This window comes from Rhea pennata, chromosome Z, assembly GCF_028389875.1.
Source record: "Rhea pennata isolate bPtePen1 chromosome Z, bPtePen1.pri, whole genome shotgun sequence".
Taxonomy (NCBI): domain Eukaryota; kingdom Metazoa; phylum Chordata; class Aves; order Rheiformes; family Rheidae; genus Rhea; species Rhea pennata.
In genome coordinates this window covers 30,878,200-30,893,449 of record NC_084702.1, presented here as the reverse complement: position 1 = coordinate 30,893,449, position 15,250 = coordinate 30,878,200, and the positions used below count along the sequence as shown (strand labels likewise).

The 15,250-nt window shown below is 45.6% G+C and overlaps 2 protein-coding genes across 3 annotated transcripts in view; both read left to right on the top strand.

The window, feature by feature from the left end:
- The first annotated feature begins 1,224 nt into the window (after positions 1-1,224).
- On the top strand, positions 1,225-9,773 carry ZNF367 (zinc finger protein 367). The gene is made up of 5 exons (XM_062599844.1): positions 1,225-1,742; positions 2,781-2,931; positions 6,051-6,170; positions 6,578-6,716; positions 7,146-9,773. The coding sequence occupies exons 1-5, from the start codon at positions 1,386-1,388 to the stop codon at positions 7,384-7,386; spliced, it is 1,008 nt and encodes a 335-aa protein (XP_062455828.1). The 5' UTR covers positions 1,225-1,385; the 3' UTR covers positions 7,387-9,773.
- A 543-nt stretch (positions 9,774-10,316) lies between these two features.
- Positions 10,317-15,250, top strand: part of SLC35D2 (solute carrier family 35 member D2) — a 35,628-nt gene continuing 30,694 nt past the window's right edge. For both annotated transcript variants that reach the window (XM_062599900.1, XM_062599899.1), the window contains exons 1-3: positions 10,317-10,447; positions 13,275-13,308; positions 14,937-15,023. In XM_062599900.1, coding sequence (XP_062455884.1) covers positions 10,317-10,447; positions 13,275-13,308; positions 14,937-15,023 — 252 coding nt within the window. The remainder of the gene's footprint in view (positions 10,448-13,274; positions 13,309-14,936; positions 15,024-15,250) is intronic.

Genomic DNA, 15,250 nt, shown 5'->3' with positions numbered 1-15,250 from the left:
GTCAGGCTGTCCAGCCGGAGGCTTGCAGGATAGTCCCGTACGGACCGTGTACGAACAACCACCGCGAAACAGCGTCACTCGCGGCGCTAGCAGGTAACGACCCACCGACTGCACGGGGCTAGCGCAAAATCATTTTGCCGGATCTGGAGGGTGAAAGCGCAGCCGAGCAGCTCGTGCAGCGCAGCGCGGCTTGTCGGCGCGGCGGGCACTCCCCGTCGCGCCGCAGCCGCCCCCAGCGCCAGCACTGCGCACACGGGCCGCGCCGCGCCGCTCCGCCGCAACGGCCGCAACGGCCGCGTCGCTCCGCCGCAACGGCCGCAACGGCCGTAACGGCCCCGCCGCCCCGCCGCCCTCCGTCGCTGGGGACGGAGCTGCTGCGGGGGAAGGCTGCCCCTCGCGAAGGACGCATACCCGCGCCGGCAGCGAGGCCTTCCTCTCTCCACCCATCTCATCTCATCCCATCCCATCCCATCCCATCCCATCCCTGCCGCCGCCAGCCGCGCCCGCGGCACGAAGCGCCTCTTCCCCCCCTCCACCCCGCCGCGACCGCCCCTTTAAACGCCGCACGTGATGCGCCGCGCGGCGCCGCGAGCCGGGCGCGCCAGGGCCCGCGACCGCCCCGATTGGCCCAGGAGGCGGAACAACAACAGCGCGCGCCAAGCTCGAGCGGGCGGGCCGGCCCCGCCCCCCCCCCCCTCCGCGGCGGGCCAATCCGCGGTCCGGCTGCGCCTCCGGAGAGGAAGCGGGTGGGAGACGGGCGGGGCGCCCGCTAGGAGCCCCAGAGCTCAGTCAGTTTCGAATTCTGCCAATCGTACGTGCGCCTGGCCAATAGGGCGGCAGGAGGGAAGGCGATCCCCGCCCCCGAGGGCGTGGCCTCCCCGTCCTCCCCGCGTGGTTGGCTAGCGGGAACTGCCGCTCGGTGACGCCGCGCCGGGTTCGGTGATTGGTGACGCCCAGGCGCGAAATGTAACGCGGGAAAAGCTGGGGCTCGGCCTGGGCTGTGGGCGCGGAGGGGTCGCAGCGGCGGCGGCTCCTCCTCGGGCGTCGCCGGGACCGGGGCCGCGAGCGGGAGCCGGCGCCGCTTCGGAAAGGTGCGGGGGAGGGGGGGGGGAGCTGCGGCTGCTTCGCGCCGGCCGTCGCTATGACCGGTGGCCGCCGCTGACTCTGCGGATCGGCTCGGTGGTGGCCGGGGCGGGCGGGAGGCACCGAGACCCGGCGCGGAGCCGCCGTGCCCGGCGATGAGCGGCTGAAGTAGCCCCGGCGGCAGCAGGCGGCGACGGGATCTCCGTGCCTCGCCTCGGCTCCCCGGGACGCGGAGAGTGGGGCTGAGCCGCCGCGGAGCTTCCCACGCCCTTCCCCGTGCCGGCGCCAGCGAGGGGGCGGTGATGGCGGAGCGGCCGCCGCCGGGCCCCCCGGTGATTTTTTGCCAGGACTCCCCGAAGCGCGTCCTGGTGTCTGTTATCAAAACCACCCCGATCAAGCCGTCCTCCGGCGGGGGCGGCGAGGAGCCGCCGCCCGCCCCGCCCGTCCCCACCAGCCCCGGCTTCAGCGACTTCATGGTGTACCCCTGGCGCTGGGGCGAGAACGCGCACAACGTCACCCTCAGCCCCGGCGGCCCCGCCGCCGCCCTCGCCGCCTCGCCCGCCCCGCCGGCCCGGGGCGGCGCCGCCGGAGCCTCCGGCGGGGAGGACGAGGAGGCGGCCAGCCCGGACAGCAGCAGCAGCAGCGGCGGCCACCTGAAGGTGAGCGGGGCGGCGGGCAGCGCGGCCGCGGGGGGAAGGGGGCCGAGGGGCGGTGGGCACCGGCGCGCGCCCCTCCCCCTTCCCTCCCCTCCGCGCCCGGCTCCTCCCGGAGATTTAAAGTGAGGTCACTTCCGGGCGCGCGCGTCACGCGCGGGGCGGGGCTGGCCAGCGGACGGTTGCTAACGGCCTTCCCCCCCCCCCCCCCCCCCCCAAGCGGTGGTGGGGCGGTAACCCGCCAACGGCCGGGCGGGGGGCGGGCGGCCCTCCGCCGGGGCGAGGAACGGCGTCGCCGCCGCGGTACCGCGCTCTCGGCCCCCTTCGTGCCGCCTTTGGCGGTCCGTGAGGCGTAGGTGGGCAGCGGTGGGGCTGGGCAGAGCCGACCCCCCCCCCCCCCCCACACACACACACGCACCGCTGTTGCCGGGCTCTTCTGCTGCCGGCATCGCCTTCAAAGACACGTGTTGGGGGAGAAAACTTTAAAAAACTAACACTGCCACCTAGTGACTCCTCCGAGCCATAACCTGTACTGTCAAGGAAGTTCAGACGTAGTTTGCACAGCTCTGCTGTCTTACCGATCTCAGGCAGATCTGCATTATGGCTGTGCAAAGTATTTTGAGGATGATGAAAATGTGTTATACCTCTGCCGAGGTCTTCCATGGAGAAAGCACGTGGTGTCGCGTGCACTCATTTAGCAAGTTCTTCAATTATATTGAGATTACATAAGAGCACTCATATTGCCATACACCTTCAAAAACTGCATTTAAGTTGTACCACTCTGAATTTTGCTTTTTCCTGTCTGCAGTAGACTAGTTCAGAGTTGCATATAATTGTTTAATTAACTTGGTTTAAAACTAAACTAGGAAAACTGTTACAGCGTTCTTCCAATGAATTGGTAACTTATTTCCATGTTCCTGCAGGGAAAGTTGTTGCTGCCTACAAATCCTTTGGATTGCTTCTCTTTTCTTTTTGTTTCTTCTTCTTCTAAATGGCTTACATGGAAAAGCATGATAATTCAGTTTCTTAATTATTTTGATGCAGGATGGAATAAGGCGTGGCCGACCAAGAGCAGACACGGTTCGTGACCTAATAAATGAAGGAGAGCATTCCTCTAGCAGAATACGTTGTAATATCTGCAACAGGGTGTTTCCACGAGAGAAGTCACTGCAGGCACACAAACGAACCCATACTGGTAGGTGAAGAGAGTAAAAAGAAAATGTGACTAGCTGATATAAACCACTTAAAAAGAGCCTAGGGGGGGAACCCTCATCCTGTTAATATTTGAAGGTAACTAAATACACTCTTCTCCCAAGGCATGTTAGTGCAGCTGGGAAAAAAAATAGGTCTTTTACTACTTTTGTCAATTGCTGTAGCAGCAATTTGGGCGAAGGCAAATAGTGTAAATATTTTTTCTACTATTGTTAAGAGATTTACATAGCAGGAAGAAAAAGCTTTCAAAACTTGGTGTTCTGCACGTGACAATATTTTTCATTCTGACTGCCTGTTCCATGTGAGTAAGAACCAGTTTCACAGAATCAGTAAGGCTGGAAGGGACCTCTGAAGATCATCTAGTCCAACCTCCCTGCATAAGCAGGGTCACCTAGAGCATGTTAGAGAGGGTTGCATCCAGGTGGATTTTGAATATCTCAAGAGAAGGAGACTCTACAACCTCTCTGGGCAACCTGGTTCAGTGCTCTGTCACTCTCACAGGAAAGAAATTCCCCCTCACGTTCAGGCAGAACTTCCTGTGGTACAGTTTTTACCTGTTGTCTCTTGTCCTGTCACATGACACTACTGAAAAGAGTCCAGCCTCCATCTCTGAGACACCCGCCCTTCAGATACTTGCACACATTGATAAGATTCCCTTCAGTTCTCTCTTCCGCAGGCTGAAGAGGCCCAGCTCTTGCAGGCCCACCTTCCTCATAGGGCAGGTGCTCCAGCCCTCTGATCATCTCCGTAGCCCTACGCTGGACTCTCTCCAGTAGTTACATGTCTCTGTTGTAGTGGGGAGCCCAGAACTGAACACAGTACTCGAGATGAGGCCTCCCCAGGGCTGAGTAGAGGGGCAGGATCACCTGCCTTGACCTGCTGGCAACACTCTTCCCAATGCACCCCAGGAGACCATTGGCCTTCCTGGGCACAGGGGCACATTTGCTGGCTCATGGTCAACTTGTCATCCACCAGCATTCCCAGGTCCTTCTCTGCAGAGCTGCTCTCCAGCAGGTCAGCCCCCAGCTTGTACTGCTGCATAGAGTTATTCCTCTCTAGGTGCAGGACCCTGCACTTGCCCTTGTTGAAACTCGAGAGGTTTCTCTCCGCCCAACTCTCTAGCTTGTCCAGGTCTCTCTGAGAGAGACTGTTTCCTTAGCATTTGTAGTTATCACAGTAATTGAACAGTATCTTTCACAGGAGAACATACTTTAAAAGGAAATTGGCAAATTGTACAATCTAATACCTTAAATTGTGTAGCTTAAATCACTGTTGTTTTCCCTTACCATCTCCTTATTTAGAATTTATTTTCTGGGCTGGAGGTGGTCACTTTAATTTACCAAACTGTAAATACAAAGCATCTGTGGAAGGCATATCACAGTTCAGTTAAACTGCAGTTTCAACTCACTGCCAATTTGAGCTTGAACTGCAAAAGAGGATTTTTTTTGTTCTGTTGTGTTTTCTTTAACTAATTTTTTTCCTCGCATTCTAACATGATTCTGTGTTTTGTAATAAAATGTGAACTATCATATACATTTAAAAACAACGAAGTCCTTGGTTCCTGTAGTCTTTTTTTCTGACTAAAATAAAGCAAGACTGTATATTCATATTAAAGGCTAGTTTCTTCATACTTTCTCATCAGAATATGTTTTTATTTTGCTTGCTTGAATTATGTATTGAACTTGGAAATTAAACATGGACTACTTAATTGAGAAGAGTTCTGCATGGTGTTTCTGTAACTTAGTAAGGCCACATCACCCTCTTATAGCTGTGCTTACTGAAGAGTGGTGGTGTGAGACACATTTTTCAAGCATGCACTCAACCATACTTTCTTGAGAGACAGAGGAGACAGATGCTAGTTCCCGTTGTTACCGTTTGCATACAGAAGTTCTCGATAGCTGGCCTGAGAGAGCTTTCTTGGCTCAAGTCTAGAGTAAGTTTGTCTCTCTGTATATTCATTACAACCTTTTTGAAAAAGTTCAGTAATATTATCTAAGAAGATGGTTATACATCTTCTTAAATGTATATATGATGATGCTATACATCAAGAAGATGGAATATACAATATTATACGTTCCTGTATTGTTGACCTCAATTATTGCCCTAGTTCAGGTTTTGATAATGACAAAGTGTTCCTCATTGTAACTTGAATTACATTACTTGTTCTACTATATGATGCTATGTATACAATATACTGAGCATGTTTCATTCCACACAAATTTTGTAACTGTGTTATTTGTAGCTATACCAATGCTTTAGGAAAGATTCATCTCAAAAAAGTGCTTAAAAACAAACACCTCTGCTCTCCCCCTTCCTCCCCCCCCCCAAAAAAAAAAAAAAAAAAAAAACTATCATGAAAGATTGAAGGGCAGGATGGAATGCTCAGAGGGAAAAAACATTACCAAATTCTTCTCTTCTGTCAAACTGCCTTTTCTTATACCAAAAATGCTGAGATGCTGTCATGACTGTCATTTTGCAGTCTTACAGGAAACCTGTATGCTAATAAGCTTTCTTCCTTAGAAGTTTTCAGTGGCAGAGAGGAGGGCATTACTTGCCGCTGCATCAGCTGCTTGAATTGAACAGAAGTAAGGATGGCTCCTTGACAGAGCGCTACAACACCTTCAAATGAGATGTGCAATGGTTCTTCTTCTGCCTCACTTGAATTTCTACATTTCTACTGCATTCCAAAAGTAAAAAAAAAAAAAAAAAAAAAAAAAAAAAAAAAAAAAGACTGTAACATACAAGAAACCTCTTTCTTTTCCTAGAGGTTGTGGAGTAGGGTTTATCTTTTTCTGCATTGCCCTCAGCCCATCCTTTTTATACCTTCTAGGGTTATCTCCCACTTCAACCCACCTGAAGCTGACTTTCACTGTGACTGGAATAATCTAGTTGTATTTAATATGCACTTTGACATCAAAATCTTTTTGGGGTAAGAATAGGTCTCTGTCTGGTATACTAAGGCTTTTTGAGTAGGTATGAGTGTCTGAGAGTAAAAGGAAAGTTTGATTGTGTAAGTCTCAAGCCAAGGACCACCATGGGATACTATGATGCCTCTTCTTTCATATTCAGCTGTCACTAATCTATTCTGTCATTATTTTTAAGGTGAAAGGCCTTATTTGTGTGACTACCCAGATTGCGGGAAAGCCTTTGTTCAGAGTGGGCAGCTTAAAACTCACCAGCGTCTTCACACAGGGGAAAAGCCTTTCGTCTGCTCAGAGAATGGTGAGCCACCGGAAAGTAACTTGGGCATTCAGAAATAGGGTCAGTCTAGCACTGGGAATGTAGGTATGCTTATGTGGCAGTACTGTGTATAAAAGCTTTGGATCTTAGCATCTAAGGAAGGGAGGAGCCATGTAAAATCTCCATATAATCATGCAGACTTATATGTAAGAATTGGATATATTATATAAGCAGTTTGTCACTAATTGAATTAGTTGATACTAATGTAAAAAATGATTGGGTGTGGTACAGGCATGCAAGCTGAATGTGCCGTTTTCAACTGAATCCGGCTTTCTGTGGAGTGCAGAAGGTTACATTCAGCAGCATCTTCATCCCATGGATGTTAGGCTTTCATGTTGATGGACTGCTTTCCTTAATATGTTGTGCATTGGTATTTTCTGTTTTTTAAGGCTGTTTAAGCAGATTCACACATGCAAACCGTCATTGCCCCAAGCATCCCTATGCCCGGCTGAGGAGGGAAGAACTCACAGACAGACTCAGTAAAAAACAGACGGCTGATAACAAAGCTGTGGCTGAGTGGCTAGCAAAGTAAGTTCCCTTTATGGTGTGATCTCTCTCTTAAGTCCTAACACAGCAGCCTGAGAAAGCTCTTCTGTGGTCAATTCTTGCACGTGGAAACCCCTAACAATCCAAACTGGCTGTTCCTTAGCATGATTCAGCTCAATGTTGCCTTTTCTTTAAGAAGTATTGACTTATGGTTAAGACAAAGTTCCCCCTGGGGCCTTGTCTCATCTATTTTTCCTTCTTCACTTAACTTCTCTTTGTTTCACGAGAACCTGCTAAAAATGCTGAGCAAAGGAGGCCTCTGACAGCTTAAATACCACTGTGTAAGAGTTGAAAGATAAAACCAAATGCATTGATTGGCATCAGTGCTTGAGAGGTTTGGGCCAGCTTTGAATGGTAGTTGATATGTGAGTTATACATTATTTAAAAGCATTCTCCACCTTTGATCTGTAGATACTGGGAGACTAGAGAACAGCGTGCTCCTGCTTTGAAAAGTAAAGCAATGCAGAAGACAGATCAGGAACAGCAGGACCCAATGGAATATCTTCAGTCTGATGAAGAGGATGATGAAGATAAAAACAGCGCTCATTCAGCTGCTCACCATCGCCGCCTCCAGGAACAGCGTGAACGCATGCATGGCGCATTGGCTCTCATTGAGCTTGCAAACCTTGCTGTGGCACCGCTGCGACAGTAGTATAGGAACAGAGTCTGCCTATACAAAATGTACTTCCTGGTGGTACTTAACCAGTTAGATCCTGGGCATAAGCTAAGCACCTTATTTGCTTCTCATAGGCTGCTATTCTGTAGAATTTATGAAGAATGTTGTTGCCTCGTAACATGAGGTGAGAGAATTGCACTTTTTGTAAGGTATAAGACAGATGTAAAGTTTTTAAGTATTTTGTAAATATGGGACTGCATAATGCAGGGTGGACAAATTAATGTTGTGGGAAGCTAGATTTTGCAAGGTTAACTCATTTATTTGTAGCAGTTTACACAGGAAGGACTTTCTGAACAGAGTGTTTGTGATTAGTAGAATGGTACGTGTAGCCAAAGAAGGCTGACAAAAGGAAAAGTATTTATCTGACTATTTAAGCAAAATTATTTTAAATGGTAGGTCTGAAAATACTATAAGCAGCAATGGAACCATCTTTTCTAGTGTCAGTATTTTTTACTTAGTATCACTAAGGCAGAAGGGAAAGCTTAGATATCTCAACTTGTAGAGGGGAAGAAACTGCTTTGTGCAGGAAACTGTAAGATAGTTCAGGATCTTCACTGTGACTGCTCAAGGTATGAGACTTGACTTTGCTATTTTATGTTTTTTGATTTGATCTCAGCAGAATCTCTTGGTTTGAGTAGCACTTGTTACTCCTAACATAAGATGTTAGGAACCTTTGCACATTGTTGGGTTTATCTGAAAATGATTAGTCTTGCAAAGTCTAGACAAAGGTAAACAATTGGTAATATTTTTTTTCAGATATTTTTGGACCCTGTAATGATTTGGCACTTGTTTTTGTTAATAAAGTGGGTATTTACAGGGTGGTATTGATTTGTAGTAAACTATTTTAGATCTCTTATTAGCAAACACTAAGTTTTAAAGTACTGCTTTTGTATGTTTATTAGCAAATAGAAGCCTCCATACTTCCCGTGCATAAAGCCACCTTATTGCTTTACGTCAGGATAACATGCCAATTTTGTGTTCACTAACTGTAGCACAGCTTTCAATTAAACACTGCAGAAAAGTATTCACTATACAACTAGAAAATAGGCTTCCAAAAGTGTGTTAGCTATGTGATTTCATATATTTCCCAAATAAATGAAGTTGCAGAACACTGCCTAGTACTTTCAGATGCAGATGGAAAATGTTTAGCAGAACATTTTGTCACCTCATGAGTATTATCTAGTTTCCAATACCGTTGGCTCACATGATTTCCATTGTCTCATATGATTTTTTTTGTATACTTTGCTTGGAAAGCAACCAGAGATTCCTAATATGCTAACAAAATTTTGTTTTCAAATTGGACATACTTTTTTTTTTTTTCCCCAGCTTAGCTACTGCTTTAGGGATGTTAATTTATACTTACTGACCTGCTTGCTCTTAACTCCTGCTTCTCATTGAAGGTCAGGAAATTCAGATGAGATCAAGCTTTCCCTTTTGCTTGATCAAGAGGAAGAATTGTTCAATTACTTGTTATAGACTGGCTAGATGCATACAGCTGTTTAAGAGAGATACTGTAATTTTACAGCAGAAACTGCAACTGTTGGATTGTGTTCTCTGATAATTGATACCTGCTGTGGTAGAGAAATTGTATTAACCTCGTTTGTTTAAAATCATGTATTGATGCACTTAACTAGAGAATAATCAGATTTTTTTTTAAAAAAATCACCTTCATTGAATGTAATTAGTTTTTGCACCATGATATGGTTTAATTTCTATTTTCAGTTCCTAAACTTAGTTGACCTCAGGTTTATTTGTTTCTCTTTCAAGTTTCTTGGGCTTAAGGAAACAAAACACTTTGTAATCCTTCAGGGCTTCTTAGCCTACATAAAACTGCCTCACAGTTAATGTGTGTCAGTTCAGAACTTTAAAACAAATTGAATCCTTTTGACCATTCAGTTGGCTGCGTGCAAATAATCTGATCCTAAAATAAATCCTGGGTGTTGATCTGTTGTACTTGTGAATCTTGAAAACTGCTTCTGAGTAGTATTTCACAGGGCACAAGACTTGTAATCACCAGCCAGTTGCAGGCTGAAGTCAAGGCTTATTTCAATAATTTGATCTTCCTAATCAGCTGTAATGCTTTGGGCAACTTGCAGAATATTCATCTGGTATGACAAGTACACTGAATTTTACTTAGCTGTAGACAAAATTCAGACAGCTCAAGCAGTTTTGCTTTGTGACATGTAGGGTGTAAAATATCAAGTTAAAAAACTGAGGTGTGGAAGACTGCTTTTTGTTTTATTAAAAAGTGATTACATATAAGATACACTGAAGTGTTCTGTGCTTCATAAGATTAAGTTGTAGCTTGCCGTGACTTAACAACAGAAGAGTAAATATGCTGTCATTTTAATAGGCGCTTTGAATAAAAGGTTGATTTAATTTTCAAGTTTAGCATGTATGTGTGGTATTTGGTAATTCTTAATACTTCTGCTCTTCCTTATTTCTATAATCCTATTGATGTGACAGGAAAAAAGAATACTTTTATGTTCTGTTTGGTGAAATTTCACACATTTACAAGTTAACCTTTTAAAGCACATTCAGAGGCCAATTCTTCAGAGTTCTTTGACAATGGCAGCAGGGATCAGATCTTGATAGTTCTCACCATGGATTTTGCAGTCTTTTATACCTTCACAAAAAGGAAAGATTTTTTTTTTTTTTTTTAAGGAACCACGGATTTTGGGATCGCTGCTGATCGCGTCGCCTGTTTTCCGCTGGAATAATCCCGTGTGTAAAACGCGGGAAGGCTCCTTGTAACAGCCCACGGCCCCCGGAGCGAGTGTGTGTATGTGTGCGCGCGTGGAGGCGGCGCCCTGAGAAGAGCGAATGAGGAGGAGGAGGAGGGGCCGTGCCGGGCCGGGCCGGGCCGGGCCGGGCCGGGCGCGCTGGGGCCGCGGCGGCCCGTGGCCATGAGCGCCGGGCAGGGCGCGGAGGAGCCGGCGGCGGCGCCGCCGCTGGCCCGGGCGCTCTCGGCGCTCTTCTACGGGACGTGCTCCTTCCTCATCGTGCTGGTGAACAAGGCGCTGCTGAGCGCCTACAGGTGAGTGCGCGCCCCGGGGCCGGTCTGCGCCGTTCCGGGTCCGAGCTGCGCGCCGCGCACGCCGCGCCCGAGGCTCGGGGCCGACGGCAGCGCGCTCGGTGCCTGGCACCCGTAAATCTGCCACCAGTGCGTCCTTCACCCCTCTGAGCGCCGATGCCGAGCAGGCGCTCGCCCCCCGTCCGCGAAGTGGAGGTTCCCCCCACCGCCTGAACAACGTGCTTAAAGCCGCGGGGGAGAAGCTGTTGTCGGCGGAGCCGCTCGGCTTCGCTCAGCGCCCCGACTGCCTTCTCCAGCGCGCTGGCCCAGGCCCCAGCGGAGGTCCTAGTCCTAGGCAGGAGCTCAGTAACGCCGACCCCAGCCACACCGATTTGTTTAGAAAGACAGGTCAGACGTGGAAGTAAGTAGAGTAATCTGACACCAAGCAAGTGAATTTGACGGGACGTGGCCCCAGGCTGCTTGGGGCGTTTGACCCAGCTTTGAGCAGAGGGGCCGGGCTGGGCGACCTCCAGAGGTGCCTGCGGACCTCAGCAGCACTGCAAAGTTGGTGTATTTATTAGTGCTCTTGTCACCAGCAGCAGCACAGGAAGATCATCGATGCCATTAGCGTCTTCCTTGCGCTAAGGAAGGATTAGCTCGATTCAGAGAGCCTGCAGATCTCATGGGCTAAACCACACTGCTCAGTCAGATGGAAAAGTGGTTCTTTCCCAATAGCTGTGCATTTGATAAAAGCTAGTTAATGTTTACTAACTGATAGGCCAGATGGATGGTTGCTTGCATAAAAGGAATTTTTGTTGATCATGGGTCATAACTACATGCAAAATTCCAAAGAGTAAATTCAAATTTTAAGCATGATCCTGCACTCTAAAATAATTAACCTGGGCTCAGTCGCAGTGTGTGGCGTCCAGTTCCACAAGGCCCATCAATGGCAGCTTCAGGCTCACTGTATACTCCACTAAAGACCTGCATTTAGCTTGGCAGTTTCTAATTGCATCAGCTCATGCTGCTGATGATTACAATCTCTACATCTTCTTGCAAGAACCTTTCTGTTCAAGGTAGCTGAAAAACCTCTCTAATCACAAAAACACTACAGGTGCTACATCATTGACTGGATGTGGAGTCCCATATGGAATCATAGCCCTGCAACTGTGATCTCAGGATTTTTAAAGCTATATTCTCGGGTTAAGGTTTCCTGTATTTGCTGTGTCTTAGCTCATTATGAGTTCCTACAAAAGGAGGGGGAAAAAAAGGCAAACGGAAGCAATCTTTGCTGTTCTTTTCTAATATTCAATGCTATTTGAACAAGCAAGTACTCCATGTCACTTGTCTCCTAAATATATCATATGAGACCAGTTTCGTTTTTGTTTTATAGTGGTTTTCATCTCATGGTCTGTAGATCTCTGTAAGTCCCTGGCATACTTGTACCATGTCTGTGAAAGATGATCAAGGAAAGCAAGACCATCAGTTAGCCTAAATTTTATATAAAGAGCCTACAACACTGTTGGGAATTTTTAGGGATCTGCAAGTCAAAAAAAGTGTGGAAACAACTATCTCATATAAGTGAATAAAAACTCCATATTTATGTTGTATAAGTGTTAGTAAAAGCTAAAACACAGGTCAGGTGTAACATGATTATAAATGGAAGCTCTGCTCTTCTTTCTCCTAATACCTCTGTTTTCTGGAATCTTTTTACTGCTGGCCTTTCCTAACCTCTTATCTACATTATGGCTCCAGGGTCCTTATGACCTTCCTGCCATGTCTGGGAGTGTTTTTTTTTTCTTTTGCTAAAACTACGTTCCCATTCCAGTGTCACTCGCTTCAGCTCCCAGCACGCCAAGCAGCATTTTAGCAGTTCTTGGTGACCTCTGCAACACATAGCCACAGCCTCAAGCAGTTTGTGGTAATGGAAAATTACAGAGTTTGTCAAGAAGGCGGAAGTTCTTAAGGCATTTCTTTTTACAGGCATGAGAGGGAAATAAAATAGTTTTTTGTTTCAGATTCCCTGCAAGTAAGTTCCTGTGTGACCATCCACAAAAATGCAGTTCAGCAAAATGCTGCCTGATTCCTGGAAAGTAGCAAATTACGTTTAGGAAGCTCTTCAACACCTAAACCTTTTGGTCAGAGAGGTTCTAAACTCTACTGGTTGCCCATACTAAATAATTTCTTTGCTTGTATCCCAATAGGCACACTGAGAATTAGCACTTCCTGCTGCAGCTTCATTGTTGCTTTAACCTGATGTGGATTTAGGAAAAAAAAAAAAAAAAAAATCCCAGATGCTCTTGGGTTCTTCCAGCATCCCGCTAAAGCTTCTACTTTCTTAATGTTCAAGCATCCATGCTTACAACTGAGGCTAACTGAAAGGGTGCGGTAGGTGTTTAGCCTTTTTAGGAACCAGTAAGTATTTCTAAAATAAGTGATTTCCTTTTATGAAAACATACTTTTAACCTGGTTCAGCAGTGAGGATAAGCTTCCAAGTGCAAGAGATTTAACCAACCATGCAGTTCTAGGATATTTTGTGTATGTGAGGCCTCCCCAAAATTATGCTTTTTTTTTTCTTTGCTGTTCTCCCATATGAAACATTTACTTATAAATGCATCAGAAACAACTGACTCTTTAAAACTGGTCATCAGAGTGTATGCTGAGTTATTTTGATGTAGCTTGTTATCCTGCTGCAACAGTAAAATACTAGAACTCTAGAAAGTGTTGCAGTTCCTCTGCTTTCCTGAAATTCTTGCCAGTCATCCATATAGTCAGTTGTTCACTTCATTGCTAATTTTGAACTTGTCCTTTTTTTTTCTCTCTTTATTAAATATCTGTTTATATTTTTCAGCTTCCCATCACCAATATTTCTTGGAATTGGACAGGTATGTTCCCAAATAAAGCATACTAAGTTTATTGATTATGTTGTAAATTAAATTTGTTTACCATAGAGATATATTTTAGAAGAATAAATCCCTATTATAATGCACTGCTACTCTTCTGAATTAGTCCCAGTATAAGAAAAAGTGATTTATTTTAGTGAGATGGAAGAAACTTCAGTACAAGTCAAAACTATTGTCTAGGAAAAGTCACATAAAGGACTGGAAATGTTATTCATCTGTGTTGTAGGACTCAATAATTGAGAAATCTGGCCTTCAAAACTGTCAAGTTTCCTAGGAACTGCATGGGTCCTGGGAGAGTCCTTGAGCATTTGTGAAATATATGGAGAGTCAATGCCTCTGTATGTAGACAAACTGCTTGTGTATTTCCTCTTAAATCTTCTCCTTTTCATTGCAGTTTTCTGTTAGGACTGCCACGCAGTTTTGGTTCTCTGTTGTCTTTTTTGCCTGTAAGCAATTTACATTGGTGCAACAGATTTTTGTAAGATTTTTGTTGGTAGACATCACTGTAAAACAAAGGTTCAAACAGTTGTGCACATGGCCTGTTAAAAAAAAATAGAAAATACAGGAATGGGCGACTCTGCAAAGGGATGTCTAGGAAAGCTGGAGTGTTGAGGCAAATATTGTTTAGATAAATACATGTAGAAGAAAGGATGCATTTTATGTCAAGGTGCTGTGGTAATGAACAAGGAGGAAGAGCAGAAAACAGGCTACTGCGTATCTTTACTGTATGATGTTGAAGAGAGTAAAATGTCATATGTTTATTGTGAAAGGCGGAGCGAAAGAGGGTTGGTATATCACGGTGTACTTCAGGATGGCTCAGGAACCACACATCCTTGGGGAGCTTGTGCTTCAGTGGAAGGCAGAGTGGAAAATATGGTAATACTTCACACCAAGGGCAATGATACAGCCTTGTTTCTTTGCAGAACCTGAGACTCAATGACGTTTCCATGCTTTTCCACTGACCCATCGCAGATTTTCCCAAACACTTTGAAAAGAGCATATGAAATGACTTAATCTCTAGATATAGTTCAGAGCACTATTTTACCTTGTCCTTGCAGATTTACAATTATTTTATTTTTATATAAGGAAAATATAACAATTTTTTCCTTCTCGTGTCCAACATTAAACTCTAGTGGCATGTATTTGCTCAGATACTCTCCTTCATTCTGATTGTATGCTTATTGGTTTTTGCCCACTTGCCAACAGACTGATCCATGCCTGACCCCCTTTCACATTACCAAAAAAGCCGCAGGAGTGATTCCACAGATATGACGTAAGCCTGCGTGAAAATAGCAAGATTATTCTGGGATTGAGTCATGTTTTGTTTTCTCAGCTGCTTAATAAGCCTATGTTGCTTCACAAGGTGCCACTTACTTTCTCAAGACAGTAAAAAAACATCATGTTTATATTGAAGTTTTAAATAAATAACAGGTAAAATTGGTAAGACAAAATGATTATCCTGGTTTATTCATTGCATGCCGTGTCATTCTTTGAAATATGTTACATCTAGCATTTGTCAGACGCATACAATGATTTTGTCTTTGAAGCAGTTCTTTTGTGCATACAGTAGGATTTTGCTTTTACATGAGTTCCTTTTTCTTTTTGTTTAGATGGCAGCCACCATACTTATCTTGTATGTGTCAAAATTAAATAAGATTATTAATTTCCCTGATTTTGACAAAAGTATACCTGTGAAGGTAAGGATTACTTAGGACTTCATGTTAATAAGAAAATTTTAACTCTTATGATAGTGTTTTTTCTGTGGGCCTTTAATTTTTTTTTCTAATGGAAACAGGCTATGAAAGAAAAGCAGTGTAATTTTTGAGCTTGTTTACCAAATGTGTTTGTCGTATCTTTGTTTAATTTCCACATTGGATTTAATCATTTTAATTTCACTGTAATATTCTTGCTGTCTGTCTGTACA